Genomic DNA, 17,045 nt, shown 5'->3' on the forward strand with positions numbered 1-17,045 from the left:
GGAGTCTCGGTGAATTCGCGTGACGACGGGGGCGGGACCCCCCCGATGTGCCCGATCTGCGGCCAGGGTAACGGCCAAAAGCTGGCGAAGTTTGTGGTTGTTGGTCGTCCGAGCATCCGCTCTGGCCGCAGGGAACAATCCGGTTGTTGCGTCTCTGAAAGAGTTTTCCCCGAGTTGCCAAGGCCTTGCCAGAGGCTTTGTGATGAACACACAAAGATGATCCGCAGTTGGGCACCGGGAGTTGGACTTGACGGCAATTCTCTTGAACCCCAGAATGAACGGAACCGGGATCTCTGAAACGCGAATGGCATTTGTTCGAATCTGCATCGCCCCTAAACGAATGCGCGTAATGCCTGGGGGATGGATAGGCCTACTACTGATTATACGCGCGAACACCACCGTGTCACCCCCAAACGGGCAGCCAGATAACGAGGAATGTGACAGACAGGCGAGACCGAGAGGGAAAAAACAGAGTTCCACAAAAAAAGGGCGAGCAAGGGGACTAACTGCAAACGGCGTAAACTCTAAGTCCGTTTCGTACATCTGGCATGGGAACCTCATTTCCATTCCACGCTAATCTGCGAAAAGCCGCCCCTCTATGACGTTTTGGGATAAACAATGCCGATGAAAACAGCTGGCAGTTGGGGTAGGAAGTCTCGGACTCGGGGAGCAGCATGACACACGTGATTGTCCCCGAGTCAGCGGCAGAGTCGAGTTTGCTAGTTCATCTCATTCACGCGCACAAACTCAGTAATGCTTACATGGGCTCGTCCACATCTCATCACGTCGCATATGAGAGGTCTGGACGACTGATTAAGCATTTATTATTGCCAGCCCAGCGCACTGGGTCTGGGCTCCATTGAGGTCCATTGAGCCTGTTCCATCATGGCACTCACCCGCGTCAAGTCAAAGGGACTGGGCCATATTGCTCTGGGAGACAGCGGTCGCTCAGAGACGACCTCATCCGGCAACGTCGGCAACGATGGACGCGTACGGGTGAGATTCCACGAGAATCCGCAAAAGTTGGCGCATTGGTTTCGCGACTTTGAAGGCGCCTTCAGACCGCACTCTGGCGACTACGATGAAGAGTTTGAACAGGCCCGGCTACGGCGACGCAGCAGCGTTATCCTCCAAAATTTACAGCAGCACCCGCCGTCAGGGAGCCCGCGGCTGAACATTGCGATACATATTGTCGGATCCCGCGGCGATGTCCAGCCCTTTATCCCCATCGCGCAGCTTCTCATGAAAGAGCCCTACAACCACCGAGTCCGCATCTGCACACACCCCGTCTTCAAGGATTTCGTAGAGTCCAATGGCGTCGAGTTCTTCAGCATCGGCGGCGACCCGGAGGCGCTCATGGCTTACATGGTCAAGAACCCGGGACTGCTCCCCAGCCGGGAGAGCCTCAAGGCCGGAGACATCAAGCACCGCAGGAAGGAGATGGCCGAGATTATTGACGGCGCGTGGAGGAGTTGTATAGAAGCGGGAGACGGCATGGGCGAGCGCACGACGGCTGCCACCGTGCTCAACGTAGATGATCTTTTTGTCGCCGACGCGATCATCGCCAACCCGCCGTCCATGGCTCACATTCACTGTGCGGAAAAGCTCGGCATTCCACTTCACTTGGTATTTACGATGCCTTGGTGTCCGACGCAAGCTTTTCATCACCCGCTGGCCTCGATGAGTTATGGTGAAGCTGACAAGAGCGCCGCCAACTACCTGTCGTTTATCATGATGGAGCTCTTAACGTGGCAAGGGTCAGTCACTTTGCCTTCCTATGCAGCCTTTTACCCGTCACTGACATGTAATCAGACTTGGCGACTTGATCAACAAGTTCCGCACACAGACGTTGGGTCTCGATCACATCAGTCCGTTATGGGGATGCCAACTTATTCCCCGACTCCGCGTCCCTTACACCTTTCTGTGGTCCGAGTCTCTGATCCCCAAGCCAGCTGACTGGGACTCTCACATCAACATAACCAGCTTCTCATTTCTCCCCCTCGCCGATAAGTACACGCCACCGCCAGACCTGACCGCCTTCCTCGAGGCTGGTCCACCACCCATTTACATCGGCTTCGGTTCCATTGTCGTCGACGACCCCAAAGCCCTCACCCAGCTCATCTTCAAAGCCGTTAAGGAGGCCGGCGTCCGTGCGATCGTCTCCAAGGGATGGGGCGGCGTCGGCGGCGGCGACGACGTCCCGGAAAACGTATACCTCATCGGCAACTGCCCGCACGACTGGCTCTTCAAGCGCGTCTCAGCCGTCGTTCACCACGGCGGCGCCGGCACGTCCGCAGCGGGCATCGCATGCGGACGACCTACCGTCGTGGTACCCTTCTTCGGCGACCAACCGTTCTGGGGCCAGATGATCGCCCGCGCAGGCGCCGGCCCGACCCCCGTGCCATTCAAGGAGATGACGGCCGAGACCCTGGCCACGAGCATCACTTTCGCTCTCAAGCCCGAGGTCCAGGTGGCGGTGCAGCAAATGGCGGAGCAGATCGCAGAGGAGGACGGCGCGGGGGATACGGCGAGGGATATTCAGGAACGGCTAGCTCTCGACACGATGCGGTGCGACATCTGCCCCGAGAGGCTGGCGAACTGGCGACACAAAAAGACCGGCGCGCACCTGAGCAACTTTGCGGTGGCATGCCTCGTCGACAAGGGGTACATGAAGCCGCACGAATTCACGCTGCTGAAGCATAAGCACTGGTACGTCGACGAGGGCGCCGAGCACCCGCTCATCGGCCTCGTGGCTGCGGTCTCGGCCTTCTTCACGGACATCGGCGTGGCGACGTCGGATTACTCGCATCGCTTGAAGAACCCGCCCCAAGCCGCCCACACACGGACGCACGCCATCGATCTAGAAGCCCAGCGGCCCGGACAGCACGAGAAGCAGCCCGAGGAGGAAAGCAACACCACGCGTGAACCGTCGGCGGAACCCAGCGAGGGATCAGACGTGCAGCCAGAACTGGGCCAAGAAGGAGGCGGCGGAGAGGTAGGGACCGGCCACTTGAAGCGCGTCGTAAAGGCGCACAGTATGACGCCGAAGCAGATGAACGCCATCGCCATGAAGATGGCCACCAAATCCCTCCAGTGCGCCGACCCGACCGCTGAGATGGCGATGATGGGCTCCCCCGCCGTGGACGAGCAAGGCAGGCGCCAGTCGGCCGTCTCGACACTCTTGAGCAAACGGGACCGGCCAAAGGAGATTGCCCGCGCGACGGGGCGGTACGGCATCGAGCTTGCCAAGGCCGGTCTCAAGGCGCCCGTGGCGGTCTTCTACAACGTGGCCAACGGGTTTCACAACTTCCCGTCCTACGGCTTCATCGGGCACGAGGTGCGGCGCCGGGACCAGATTACCAGCCTCGGGACCGGGCTTCGGACATCGGGGAAGGAGTTTGTTTTGGGCACGTGGGAAGCGTTTAGCGGTATTGTCATGAAGCCTTACAAGGGTGCCAAGAAAGAGGGTGTAAAGGGCTTTGGGAAAGGTGTTTATCAGGCTTTTCGTGGTTTCGCGTTTAATCTCTTTGCTGGTAAGTATATACGTGCTCGTTCCCCCTTCCCAGGTGCTAGGAGGGAGGTTCTTTGACTTTTCAAGGATATTCACTGACAACAACGCAGCTATTTTTGGTCTTCCTGGATACACATTAAAGGGAATAGAAAAGGAATTTTCAAAACACAGGCTTACTTCGCTCAATGCCGAGGTGCTGCTCATCCGGTTACGGAAAGGCATCGAAGATTTCAGAAGGTCGACTGTAGCTGAAAGGGACGAGGTAATAGAGCGATGGAAGACGTTTTTGTCAGGTCGGTAGTGAGCCTGGCCGCACACATGTATACCCAAGATTTTCTTTGTCCCATTACTGTACTAGCAGCGATTCCCCAATGTAATAGAGAAGCTAATGCATTACTCCTGATGCCCATAATCAATTTGATTTTAACGATTCAGTAACAATTCTGCGATGATCATCCAAGCCTCTGAGCTCAACTCTGAACACGGTCATTATCATACTCCTCAACTGTCTTTCTTAGCCAAAGGGGAGCGTTTAGTTTTCTCTCTCCCCTTCCGGCTCCCTCATTATCATGGAGCCGTAGAATCGAATCCTGTCTACAATGACTGGCTCGTTCGCAGAACCAAGCTTCCCTGCTTCGAAATTCCGCCACGCTTCGATTCCCTCGCTGCTGCTGAGCGATCCCTTAATTTGACTGACCAAGATCGTGATGATAATCTTTTCCATATCTGGATCCGATATCAGAGCCTGGCCATGGAGATTATAAACCTTTATATCCAGTCGAATCAAATCCAAAAGTTTGCTTTCTGCGGTTGCACTCGAGCCGAGTAGTACTCCTGTAGCAGCCGACAGCCATTCTTCCATGACTTTGAGCAAAATTTTCGGACCCTCCATCGCCAATTTGGTCGTCTGGTATACGATTCCAAGGTCTCCGGTAGTGCCATCATCAAGCAACTTGAATACTGACTGAGTATCTCTGCGAATTATCCGATCAAGATGCGGCTCAAGTGCGACAGCAACAACGAGCTTTTGCAAATCCTCATCCATGTGCCGGGGGAGGATAACATGACAGCGACACTCTTCTTCCAAAAGCCAACGTCGGATTGTAGAGCAGAAATCGACAACTGAGGTTTGCGATGCGAGGACTTCTGCTGATGTCTGGTAGTAGCCGCGGAGCCTTTCGAGGTAGTTCTTTTCGATGAGGTCTATGAATTTTGGTCGGCTATCTTTTCCTCCGACTTCGCAGAGACCGTCTATGACTCGATAACAAGAACCGGCAAGATCATGAACCCTGATGGTAGGATCGTCAGATTGAAGTGGTCGGACGTACACGTGCGAATAAGTGAGAAAAGCGATTGAGTCTATTACGGATCCCGATGATGAACCGGAGGCTGTAATGGAAGCCAGAAAGATATTCATACACTCGTTTAGAAGGCTGCGTTTCGTCACGCGTTCCTGTGCAGGCTCGTCAGTGAATGGCCCCGTGGCAACAAGTCCCTGATACGTGGAGCCCCGCGTGAGGGTTCAACGTTTCTTGGACGGGCCCATTGATTCAGGGATATTTACCAGATATGAAAGCAGATCGGGTAACACACTGATTGCTTCCCAGTAACTCATCCAAACGTCCAAAAACCCTTGCAAGAATCTGACTTGCGATCCCGAGTCTAAACCACCTGCTCCTATAAGTCTGCCCTTCTGCTTGGACCAGATGACCTGGAGTCGTTCCTCGTGCCATTTGATCGTGTCGGTAAAGAGCTTGTCCTCTCTGCGGATGAGCACAACTTTGTAGATGCGTCGATAGGTAGACTCAAAGCTTTCTTCGACAGTCTTTCGGTCGTGGACTTGCGCCAAGACGCATGCTATGGCGTCCCATTGCGTAGAGTATTCCGAATCCGGCGACTGGCGACGCTGTGACTTGCCCTTCCCGACGTCTCCCTGATCGGTCCGGCCGCGACTCTGCCGGTTTGACATGACTGCCCTGTTTACTTGGCAGTATTATCATCAACTTTGATTCTGTAGATGACTCGGCACGTCATGAATGCTGACGTTCTTTTGGTAGGACTGTTGTCTATTAAAGATTTCTGCGGCGTCCAAGGTACAGTCGTCAGTCACTGGCACTGACTCTAGCATTTGGAAGCGAAAAGAAAACCAGTGCGTCAAAAGACGCAATGTAAAGTGTGAAGCCGAGTACTCAGGTCAGCTCTTTACTGCAATCTCGATTGCTATGTCGTTTCATGGGGATTGAAGATAACGGTGCTCCCCTGGTCCACATTTCGAGGATGGAGCTAACTTGTCTGCTTACTTCGTGCAGTTGCTGCCTATCAGCTTACGGCGTGGCCGGCCTCGTTCATTGGTGCCCCCTCATTATAATGGGACGTAGCGCCAGTACATGAGAGGCTGGAACAAACAAACCAGCGCTGCTGTGAACCCCGCAAAACTATTACTCTATTGCTTCCAATGCTTTCAATCACGCAACTCCCGAGCCGATCCGGGACATCCCAAACTCCTTCTACAAACGGGCCGACCTCTAAGGACTACGTAGATAGTCACATGTAGTCAGCCCAGACTCTTTACTGAAGACGAAAATGTTGGAAGATCCGATTTCGGGACACTTTCTTGAGGAAGACGTCGTGACACCCAACTATCTGTGCGCCACGTGCATCGGGTTCACACACGCCTTCCGCAATTACCTGGAAAAATCAGTCAACCAGATAACCTCTACCAACGTCCCATCCGGAAAAGAAGAACAAAAAGATTTAGAGGACTCAAAAGACTCGTCTGCAGACTTGGCATCAGTATCTCAAATCTTCCCTTTCCATAGCAATCTTCGGAGTTTGAACACATCGTTCAAGAACAAATGCCACCTCTGCACTCTCTTTTGGCTCACGATTCTTTCTCCTCCGCTTCTCGCCGAGTCCGCCGAAAGCCTCGAGTTGGATCTGATACCAAATGTAATGGTAGAATTTCCTCTGTATGCTGCCTCCTGGAATCGGTCTTCGTGGCGACAGCAACGGACAAGCCTCGAAATTCAACTATCCCTCGTGAAGGCCAATTCAGGTCACATGTTGTCTACGGGTCCACTAACACTCGACCTCACTTTTGCAAAGAACCCAATCTCGGACGTCCCGATCGATGCTTCATTTTCGGAAGCAAAGACAGATGTCAAAACAAGCGATACGATCAGCGTCTGGACAGGTTCTCAACCAAGCCTTGAACTCGCCGAATCGTGGATCAACGATTGCGTCACAAACCACGAAGCATGCAGAAAATCCTCGCACAAAATTCACAGTAGAGAGTTTCTACCAACCCGTTTTGTAGATGTGAGTTCTGGGACTGAATCTCTGCGCTTGTGCCGCGCACCTCAAAAGAGGTCTTACACACAAACTTTTGTCGGCGAACAACATAGTGACCGGCAGAGGCGAGAGGTTTTGGAATATGTCACCCTGAGTCACGCCTGGGGCGGAGCCGACTTCGTCAAACTGACGACACAGAACTATGCCCGCTTGTTCGACAGATTCTCGGTTCACGAGTTGCCAAGGACATGGCAAGATGCCATAAGACTCACCCAGTCACTTGGTTATCGCTACATATGGATCGACGCCTTGTGTATCATCCAAGACTCTTTGTACGACTGGGAGATCGAGGCTGCTTCGATGGGCCAAGTCTACGAGAATTGCCACCTCAATATTGCCGCCTTGGCAGGTACAACAAGCAATGATGGTCTCTACAGATTTCGCAACCCATTCATGTTCATCAAGTGCAGTCTCCAGGGTGCCCTGGGTGGTTGCGGATATCCAGGCGGACTTCACCTTTATGCTGCAACTATACGGCCACCGCAACATCGACAAAAATGGGATACTCAACACTTGCTACGCCACTCGGGGGACCTGGACTACAATGTTTCAGTTAGAAATGAGCCACTAAATAAGAGAGGATGGGTTCTCCAAGAACGCGGTTTCTCGCCCAGGACACTATACTTTGGCAAAGCAGGCCTTATTTGGGACTGTCGGGAACATGAAAAAGGCGAGCTTTGGGGGGAGAGAGAACACGGTCCTCATTATATCGACACCGAGCCTCTGAACTCCAAAAAGGGGCTTTCTCTTCAGCTCCCTTCAGAACAGAAGGAGAATGATACGCGCAGTTATTGGCGCTGGCGCGAACTCATTAGGGAATACTGTGCTGCAAGACTCACCTTCGAATCTGATAGACTCCCGGCTATCTCCGGTCTAGCGAAGCTCATTGCAACAGACATAAGATGCGCATACTATGCTGGCATCTGGCAAAAGTGGGAGATAGACGATCTATTGTGGTGCATCAAGGAGCCTGTCACATATAATTCGGAAACTGTCAACAGCGATGTCCATCGAGCATCGCCATCACTTTCCTTCTCTTGGGCCTCAATTGGCGGGCCTAGCAGGATTTGTTGGCCACTGAGTGAGTACAAGTTGACAACGAAACCAAGGAAAATTCTCTACGAAGCCAAAGCCATTGGACGCTGTATACCTCTTCGGCCGGCTGCATTCACGACGGTTGATTGGAAAGATGACGGGCAATTCGGGCGGATAGTCTCTGGATCATTCACTCTCTCATGTTTGCTTCGTCGGCTATCTCAGACCGAGGCAGATGGCTGGAGTGAGCGCGGACGACAGGGAGATCTGTATAGGATCCACAGTCACCAGGCGGGTCGGGAGACGGGAAACAAATACTTCCCAGACAGGGTAGAGGACTCGCACGCAGCCACTCACAGAGCATCTCTTGCTCATCTGGATCTATCGGACTCGTATGAGAACTTGCGTGTTGACTTTGGCCTGGTGCTATCTGCATCAGGCAATGGGGTGCAGGGAAACACCCTTTATAGGCGGCTGGGCATGTACTACGACACCTTCAGCGATGCTTCATACGTTAAGACCCGGGGAGGCATGTATCATCACGCTAGCGTCACGTTGATCTGACAGGGATGATGGGCGTCGCTAATTGACGGGAATCGAAACTTCGTTTCTGAGAAAGCCCCCGGTTTAGTGCAAGAGACATTGGGCATCATTTTCAAGGTCTTCGATTGAAAATAGATTTCAAATACTTGCCCGTGCTATTGTGTATAGTGCTGAGTGGATTAGCAAGAAGGACCACTATCTGTCCATTCCTCAGAGAGCGTTCTCCTCCTCACAAGCTTGGACGTCAAGCTTCCTCTACTTACGCCACTCCTCTGCATATGTCACTCTTATGTTCGTCGAAAACACCCCTGACCTTCTCGAAGGTCATGTTTGTCACTTCAGGGAAGCAGGAGACAAAAAACACCCAGCCCAAAACGATAGCCCAGCATATAGACCCAAGGTTCCCAAAGGAGTCATACCCCGCATCATCTACAGAAATATCGAAGAAAACGATGATGTTAGAGCCCAATTAAGATTTTCTATCATCATCTTGCCCATATCTCAAATCTCTGTGGAAAGGGATTCGTTTGCTTGCCATGGGACATAGCCCAGACCGGCTGCATAGAAGGCCACACACATAATCATAGCAACCAGTATCAAGATTGCAGGCCAGCCGACCTCCTTGGTGGTCAACTTCAGAATAGTTAATACATATTTAATCAACTATCTGAAAATTTACAGCAGTTTCAGCCGGATCTCCCTTCTCATGGAAAAGCGCGCGCGAGATGAACGTTAGCTTCTGGATTGGTGCCAACTTGGAATCCTGCGTAGGAAACAACACACGTACGTGTCTTTAAAAGCTGGAAAGCTATCAGGTAATAATGTTAGACCTAAATTTTGATTCGGGTTTGGAAATGGATTCTTTACCATTGTAAGGCCTACGAGTCCGGTGTCGAGCACCGTGAGGCGGAGCATACGAACCGGCTGCCACCTTACCACCTATACCACCTAAAGTACATGTAGGTGCATCAAAAAAGACGGGTTATAGGCCACAACCCTCAAATAAAATATGGCGCATCTCAAGGATCCGGCATCACATGTATCAAAGGTGCCGCACTCAACTCACGTTGTGAACCGGAGGGCTCCCTTCCAAACACATCACCATGCCAAAACAGAAACGGAGGGTCTCGGTGATGCTCCGTGGGTTTGTCATAGAAAATTTAAGCGCTTCGATCTTCTTTTGGAGAAAAATGCAGTTGTGGGGTTATCCCAGTCTCATCCCAGTGTAACTTCATATCGCGTGGCTGACCTCCGGCTATTTGAAGACCAAATCTGGATTGGGAGGCTCACCGGCAAATGTCAGCGGGGCGACCTCCCCCATTCTTTTGCCGCCGGGTAAACCGTCAGTTCCATATTAAATACCTTCAGCTGAATCAAAGAAGTCCATGCAGACTATTGAACATATTCGGCTTCTATATTCCGCATCCCTTTTTCAAGTCCTGTTTGGACGTGGGGCCTGCTGACATACGATCTGTTGGTAGTATTTGCTGACATACCCCGAACTTGTCATGGTGTCTGATAATTACGTAGCATGGCTTCATTTCCTCGAGGACCTAAATTTCGTGACAGCGAGCCAGGGTAACAAACCCTTTACTTCAATGATGTTAACGGTGAGGAACAGAATATTTGCATATCAAATCCCACGTTCTTGGGACGATGCCGAACAGAAGAATTTGACGCAATAAAGTGAACCTCCTTCTTGATGGGAACGATGCCAAGTACTTGGATCCGGGTGAATTGTAAGAGGCTTCGTAATGAGACGAAGGAACACTGTACCCGTATGGAACCCAAGAATGGTGCACGATCGGTTGTTAGTGGCACACCAGGTTAACTAGATGGAGCAGCGGTACCAGCACCGATATCCAAGAAGGAAATGTGTGTCACACTCCGCGTTCTCAAGCTACAGAGGTAAAGCGAGACCGAGCATGGGTTGAGTAGCGTTTCCCTAGCTGTGTGGACACAGCACGGGCAGTTGACAAATATAAAGCTCAAATCTTTTCCTATGCTTGAACCTCAAACTGCTCGAGGCTGCTGTAGCACGATAGAAATTCAATCAACATGGTTGCTCTGAAGTCCCTTCTATTGGCTCTCACCGTCGTGACCGGGGCTCTTTCGGCCCCGGGAGAGTTGATGAAACGACAATCAACTCCTTCGTCAACGGGAACACACAATGGCTACTACTACTCGTGGTGGACCGACGGAGGTTCCCAAGTAACCTACACCAACGGTGCCGGTGGCCAATATAGTGTTGTCTGGCAGACCGGTGGCAACTTTGTTGGAGGCAAAGGCTGGAATCCTGGTGGTCCGAGGTATATTACACCCATGTACAGACTCCCTTGATTATTTTGCTCACATTGCACTATCTTTCAGGACGATCACGTATTCTGGCAGCTATAACCCCAACGGCAACAGCTACCTCGCCATCTATGGCTGGACTAGAAACCCCCTGATTGAGGTTCGCTTTGATATTTCTGACCTGACGAATATCTGCCGACACTTTTCATAGTATTACATCGTCGAGTCCTTCGGAACATACAACCCTTCCAGCGGCGCCACCAAGAAGGGCACCGTTACCAGCGACGGCGGAACCTACGACATCTACGTCAGTACGCGAACCAACGCCCCATCAATCGATGGCACAAGGACCTTCCAGCAGTACTGGTCCGTCCGGCAAACCAAACGCGTCGGCGGAACCGTCACGACCGGCAACCACTTCAACGCCTGGGCCCAGGTGGGGCTGAATCTCGGCACGCACGACTACATGATTGTGGCTACGGAGGGATACTTCAGCAGCGGCTCTTCCACAATCACCGTCGGTGCTTCGGATAGTGGTGGCGGCGGTGGCACTAGCCCGCCTGTGACCAGCCCTCCTGTGACCAGCCCTCCTCCTAGCAGTGGTGGCGGGGATGGAACTGTGAGACCCAAACGTTTCCCCATCGGCTTACCATGACTAACACGTTTATCTCTACTAGTGCGCTGCGAAGTGGGCTCAGTGCGGTGGCTCTGGGTTTACCGGATCTACTTGTTGCCAGTCTGGTTCCACGTGCCAAGCCGCGAACCAGTGGTACTCCCAATGCCTGTGAACTCTGCGCTTCAGGGACGGGCAAGACGCGAGTGAGGTCCATGACTTCGGCAGGGGAAACAAGGCGAATCTGAGAGAAACTGTTCGAAACATCATGGGAGCTTTATTTGATGATGCAGACGTATTACTGTAAGAGGAGGTGTAGGTTGCCAACTGATCTCCAGCACTTGCTAAAGTTCTGTATTCCCAATGCCAAATTGAAGAGCTTTAGATCCCAAAGAATGCCACACCTTTCTCTTTGAAGTCATGTCTCAAAGAAATCAGACTTTTTTCGTCTATGCCAGGCCAAGCCTCTGTCAATCGCTGCTTTTAAGCCTTCATCTCCAGCTGATATAGATAGCAGTCCGTGCAACTTAGGCAGATCTCGCGGAGGCAGTTCATAGTAGCTGCTGTAAGGAGTCGGTCCAAGCAGAGCATGGGGTATTTGTTCACTCCAGAGATCGTGATCTTTTTGACAGCGAGTGGTAGCATGCTGAGCAATCGATAGCCATTATCATTGTCGATCATGCAGAAGATGATGTCGAGACTCTCCAGACTCGAAGGTGATGCTAGCATTTGTCCGATCCGGCCGTATAAATCTGGGATGCAGCCGGAGCGGTGTTGCACTGGATGGGTCCTTGAAAATTGAAGCTAGAGATTGCTTCAAAGTATCGAACTTTGGCCAAAGAGCCGCCTCGGTTCTTTGATTCGCCAATTTTTGTAAAACATGGGCTTCATGCCTGTCGGTTCTCGGGGGGTGGATAGGGTACAAACTGGATTTATGTCGCAGGTGTGGTGTGACAATATGTCGAAAGGTTTGGCACGTCGCGATGAAGTTCCGAGGGCGCTACGACCGTGAGCCGTGGGCTCGTTACAATGATCGAAGTACTGGCATAATTGGCACAGATGGTAGATGATACGTTCCACGATCTCGGGTGGAAAGTCGGGAAGAATTCGAGTTGTAGTCTGAATCGCCCGGGGTCTTGGGGTCCTGGGGCGGCAGGACCAGGGTCTTTGCTTCGCATGAGGGCTCGGCCATTTGGACGGCTATAGGTGCTGCGCTATTTTGCAACTTAGTGAGGTGATGTACGAACTTCTGCTAATTCTTTGAGTGATTTGGGGGAATGATTGGGAGATTCTTGGGGTAATCTGTAGCGAAGATCAGGGCTTTCCCCAGGTTGGAAGAAATTGTGAGATAATTGGAAGGTTCAAGTCAAGCCAAGAGTCCGAAAGTCATATTGCTGTTGTGCAAAAATAAGTTTACCAACGGTATCTGCGGCAGCAGTGAAGTTTAATATTCACGATTATGGTTGTTTGGGTCTCCATCGTACTTCTGACAACAAGAGAAGGGAATCTCCAATGTGACACGTTTGCAATTATGTTACATGATGAACATTCAGATCTTGACTGGGGATGTACACATGTTGCATTCGAAGCTATTCACCCTTCGCCCACCGCTTCTACAGGACGGGAGCTTAGGAAACACTGAAGACTTTGTGGAAAGTCGTTCAAGTTCCCTGGCTATCGAACCAGAGAAAAATACTGGAATACAACTGAATCATTTAATAAAATAAAGTTACTCATGCTCTTGCCCTCAAAAAAGTATCTGGGCAACCCAGAATGGCAGAGATATTGCAAACTCGGTTGGAATACCCCTTTCTGCCTGTTCTATCAGTGACCCAGGAATTCAGAACTCTAGCTTTTTATCAAGCTGAATTGATTAATGATATTGAAGTCCATTTGGTTCATGTGCCATCACTTAAAGTAGTCGCCGCCTTAGTTTTTGGTCCTCGAAATGCCGTCAATGAATCGCTGGAAAACTCCCATGTCTGACCGACTCTCACCGAACACGACCGAGTCATCAAGGTAGCGGAAGTGGGCCCGCCTCGGTACGTGTCGGTCAGGTAGTGGGGCACGATCCCGAGGTTCAGGCCGGGCGCTGACACATCAGTATGATTGGCTGATCTGGAACGGCATGGAGGGCTGGTGGCCGGCTGGCCGAACTGCAAGCCCGGACGGGGCTGAATCGGGAGCTTCGACCGTCGGTGAAGCCAAAAAAAGAAAGGTAAAAAAATCATTCCCCACGAACTGCCTCGGCTTCGAAGACGGCGGGCGTCCGCCACCATCTGCATCCATTTCGCACTCGCACACTCCTCCTTTCTTTCGATCAGCAATGATTAGTCGTACATCCGGGCCAGCCCAACAGCAGCACAGCAATATGCCAGTCAGTATCTGCATGTACGGACAACGTGGTGGGCTACAAACCCGATCATCTCTGGAGCTTCCAGTTTCACAAAGTGCATTTCTAAGCCCGGACGGCATTGCACATCCTTGGCCCGCCCAAACCCGCTCTCAAGTCTCAACCCACCCCGCGAACCTCGTTTTGGGATCATGAATGGAACGGTCAACGGCCAGCACCCCAGCACCCCAGCACATCTCCGTTCCCGACGTCCCCGTTCCCGCATGGTCGCATCGGCCGCATCGCAAGCATTGCAGCGTCGCTTCCGGGGGACCCTGAGACCTGTCAATTACACTACCGACCGATTGCCACTGAGAGCGGCTGATGACAATGCCAGCCTGTTCCCTCGACTTTCACGAGAGACGTGCCGCCATCTCTCAAACCAGGCTACATGTACTTCCGACAGGTCGATAATCCTAAAAGACAGGCCCCGATGCAGAGCTGAGCCAGAGATGACAGGCTGAGGTGCCGCTGCCTCATGCCTCGGCATGTCGTCATGTCCGATCAACCCAGCCCCACCACGGGAACGAGACGAGACGCAGCAACCCGCCGCCTGTGGTCTCCCTGACGGGCCTAACCTAAGAGTAGAGACCTTTGACACCAATATCCATATCGACTTCGCGTCCCTGCCCCTCGGAGCAGTCCAGGTTTGCGCGTTGCCCGCCCGCCGCCCGTACGCAACTCCTTTGACCCCTCCTTGCCCAGAGGAGAGAAAATGTCCGGCCGAACAGACCCTCCGACTCCGGGGAAATCTACCACACGCCGCACCCACACGCTCACACCCATTTTTTTTTTGGTTACCCATCCACCACTCCATCAGAAAGTTTGCCAGACACACATGTGTCACCGTGTGTCAAGAGAGAGGCGACAGTTTAAAAAAAAAAAAAAAACGCCTCCAGGCCCCATCCCTACTAGCCCCTGCTCCGTGCGCCGGAGAACATTCCTCGATCGTTCGCCAGCTCGTCGAGTCCCTCGGAGCTCGTGCGGGCCAATGTCCCTCTTGGTCATCCTGCTCCGGCGCGGGGCATGAAGTCATGACATGAGCCCAAAGGCAAAAAAACCGGTGCAAACGACTCACGCACCTCACGCTCGCGCGGCCCTGAAGCTTGGAGGGGTAAGTGTAATCCGTGGAAACGGTGGAACTGGCGGAGGAAAAGCCCGAGGGGAACGAGGGAACGTGGGACACGAAGCAAACCAAGTCTGAGTTTGCTCAAAAGGCTGGAGTTGTCCCGAGTACTAAAGTGATGCTGCTCCCCCAACCATTTTCGGGTTGAAAAGACTTTGTGAACCAGTTGTGTCTCGAATATTGTGGTGTTTGCGTCCATCTCCAAATATCTCGACAATACAGAGCTCTACATATTTCTTCGTCTTCCTTGATACCCCCTTTTCTCAACATCATATCCCAAAATGTCGCAACAAAACCTCTCCGTCGTGCTGGCCGAGCGTCCCACGGCCGAAATCATCCCCGGCAAGACCTTCAAGACTGAGCAGAAGCCCATCCCCAAGGCCGAAGACCTCAAGGATGGCGAGATTCTCATTGAGAACTGGTACCTCTCCCTGGACCCCGCCATGCGCGGCTGGTTGAACGGTATGTCAAAAAGTCCCCATCATGACCCAAAACCCAGTTTTGCAGCTGCTAATACAACCACACGTTAGACCGCCGCTCCTACCTCCCCCCTGTCCAGATTGGCGAAATCATGCGCGGTGCCACCGTCGGCCGTGTCATCGCCTCCAAGTCCTCCAAGGCCAAGGAGGGCGACGTCCTCCCCTCCTTTGGCGGCTGGGCCGAGTACAGCGTCGTCCACGACAGCCGCGTCGAGCCCGTCTCCTCCTTCCCCGCCGTCTCCCAACCCATCGACTACCTTTCCGGCATCGGCATGACCGCCCTGACAGCCTACTTTGGCATGCTCCGCGTCGGCGACCCCAAGCCAGGCGAAACCGTCGTCGTCTCGGGCGCCGCGGGTGCCACCGGCAGCGTTGCGGGTCAGATTGCCAAGCTCAAGGGCGCCCGCGTCGTCGGTCTCGCCGGCTCGGATGACAAGTGCAAGTGGCTGACGGAGGAGCTCGGCTTCGACGTGGCGCTCAACTACAAGGACCCCGAATTCAAGCAAAAGTTCAAGGAGGCCACCCCGGATTTCATCAATGTCTACTTTGACAACGTCGGCGGCGAGATCCTCGACCTGGCGCTGGCGCGCGCCAAGGAGTTTTCGCGCTTCGTCATGTGCGGCGGCATCAGCCAGTACAACTCGGCGACGCCGCAAGGCCCCAAGAACTACGCCAACATCATCACCATGCGCATCAAGATGCAGGGTTTCATCGTCTTTGACTTTGTCCAGGAGTATGGGCTGGCCCGCAAGGAGCTCGCGCAGTGGCTCGAGGAGGGCAAGATTAAGCGCAAGGAGACGGTGGTCAAGGGCGGCCTCAAGGCGGCGGAGCAAGGACTCGTCGACCTGTACAAGGGCATCAACACGGGCAAGCTGATTGTCGAGATCAAGAACCCCAAGGATGCGGCCAAGTTGTAGATGGATTGCGGGCAAAGTGCTCCGAGGAATGACTTGATGACATTGTATTATTATGCATAATGACCAGATACTGGCACACATAGAGAGGCATGCCAAACAAATTGGAAAATCATTACCAACATCTCAAAGTACTGGTCTACTTTTATCCAGCCCGAGGTAGTCAAGTTGAGACGGTAGGATAAAGCCGTCAGTGAAAAATTTCATGCCAGCAATCCATCTTATTTAACCTGGAATATTCATGATAGGTAACATTGAAGCTTCCAGAAGGTCATTTTGTTGGCGATGTGGTCGCTGGTGTTGGTAAACCACCGACTTATGGGCTTGGATCGTTGTATCGAGTATAATATCAATACTCGAAATATGCATACGTAGACATATGTAGTTAAAGAACATCGTCCCACCAATGCACCCGCCATCGCCAACCTCCACTGACCAGCTGCCCCAAGCTCCTCCTTTCTCCCAGGGCCATCCCATTCCCAACATTCGACATTTTTGACGTTGTCCTGGACACAGTTCCAAACACACATTCGACGGACGGTTCCTTGCAGCAGCCTCGCAGCACGTGCTTGAATATTCTGCGACGTCGATATGGCACATTGTAATCTCTTTTTCTGAGCTGCAGGCCACGACTTTTCTATCGGCGCGGCTCTCTCGGAGGGGACCCCAGCACCGCGGGCGTCGCAGGTAAATTTCCTTCCAGGAGGCTGCGCATTCTCAACCAGCGACAAGGGAGCTCCTTCGTACGATTGTTAGACGAACTCAGACGGCCGTTTCGAGTTTCAG

At 52.6% G+C, this 17,045-nt stretch overlaps 5 protein-coding genes across 5 annotated transcripts; 4 read left to right on the plus strand and 1 right to left on the minus strand.

The window, feature by feature from the left end:
* Positions 1 to 885: 885 nt before the first annotated feature.
* Positions 886 to 3,812, plus strand: CORC01_00516 (glycosyltransferase family 28 domain-containing protein; the record flags this gene model as incomplete). The annotated part of the gene is made up of 3 exons (XM_022612173.1): positions 886 to 1,757; positions 1,813 to 3,533; positions 3,622 to 3,812. The coding sequence occupies 3 exons, from the start codon at positions 886 to 888 to the stop codon at positions 3,810 to 3,812; spliced, it is 2,784 nt and encodes a 927-aa protein (XP_022481312.1).
* A 231-nt stretch (positions 3,813 to 4,043) lies between these two features.
* CORC01_00517 (cullin-3) lies at positions 4,044 to 5,480 on the minus strand (the record flags this gene model as incomplete). Its single annotated transcript, XM_022612174.1, has 2 exons — positions 4,044 to 4,964; positions 5,076 to 5,480. The coding sequence occupies 2 exons, from the start codon at positions 5,478 to 5,480 to the stop codon at positions 4,044 to 4,046; spliced, it is 1,326 nt and encodes a 441-aa protein (XP_022481313.1).
* Positions 5,481 to 6,094: 614 nt separating this feature from the next.
* CORC01_00518 (TOL protein) lies at positions 6,095 to 8,461 on the plus strand (the record flags this gene model as incomplete). The annotated part of the gene is made up of 4 exons (XM_022612175.1): positions 6,095 to 7,211; positions 7,273 to 7,414; positions 7,717 to 7,867; positions 8,123 to 8,461. The coding sequence occupies 4 exons, from the start codon at positions 6,095 to 6,097 to the stop codon at positions 8,459 to 8,461; spliced, it is 1,749 nt and encodes a 582-aa protein (XP_022481314.1).
* A 2,037-nt stretch (positions 8,462 to 10,498) lies between these two features.
* Positions 10,499 to 11,523, plus strand: CORC01_00519 (glycosyl hydrolase family 11; the record flags this gene model as incomplete). The annotated part of the gene is made up of 4 exons (XM_022612176.1): positions 10,499 to 10,749; positions 10,811 to 10,895; positions 10,947 to 11,354; positions 11,413 to 11,523. 4 exons carry the CDS (start codon positions 10,499 to 10,501, stop codon positions 11,521 to 11,523), a joined length of 855 nt encoding a protein of 284 aa, XP_022481315.1.
* A 3,624-nt stretch (positions 11,524 to 15,147) lies between these two features.
* On the plus strand, positions 15,148 to 16,262 carry CORC01_00520 (zinc-binding dehydrogenase; the record flags this gene model as incomplete). Its single annotated transcript, XM_022612177.1, has 2 exons — positions 15,148 to 15,328; positions 15,397 to 16,262. 2 exons carry the CDS (start codon positions 15,148 to 15,150, stop codon positions 16,260 to 16,262), a joined length of 1,047 nt encoding a protein of 348 aa, XP_022481316.1.
* Between the last annotated feature and the right edge of the window lie 783 nt (positions 16,263 to 17,045).

Source organism: Colletotrichum orchidophilum (assembly GCF_001831195.1).
Source record: "Colletotrichum orchidophilum strain IMI 309357 chromosome Unknown Scaffold_3.1, whole genome shotgun sequence".
NCBI lineage: Eukaryota > Fungi > Ascomycota > Sordariomycetes > Glomerellales > Glomerellaceae > Colletotrichum > Colletotrichum orchidophilum.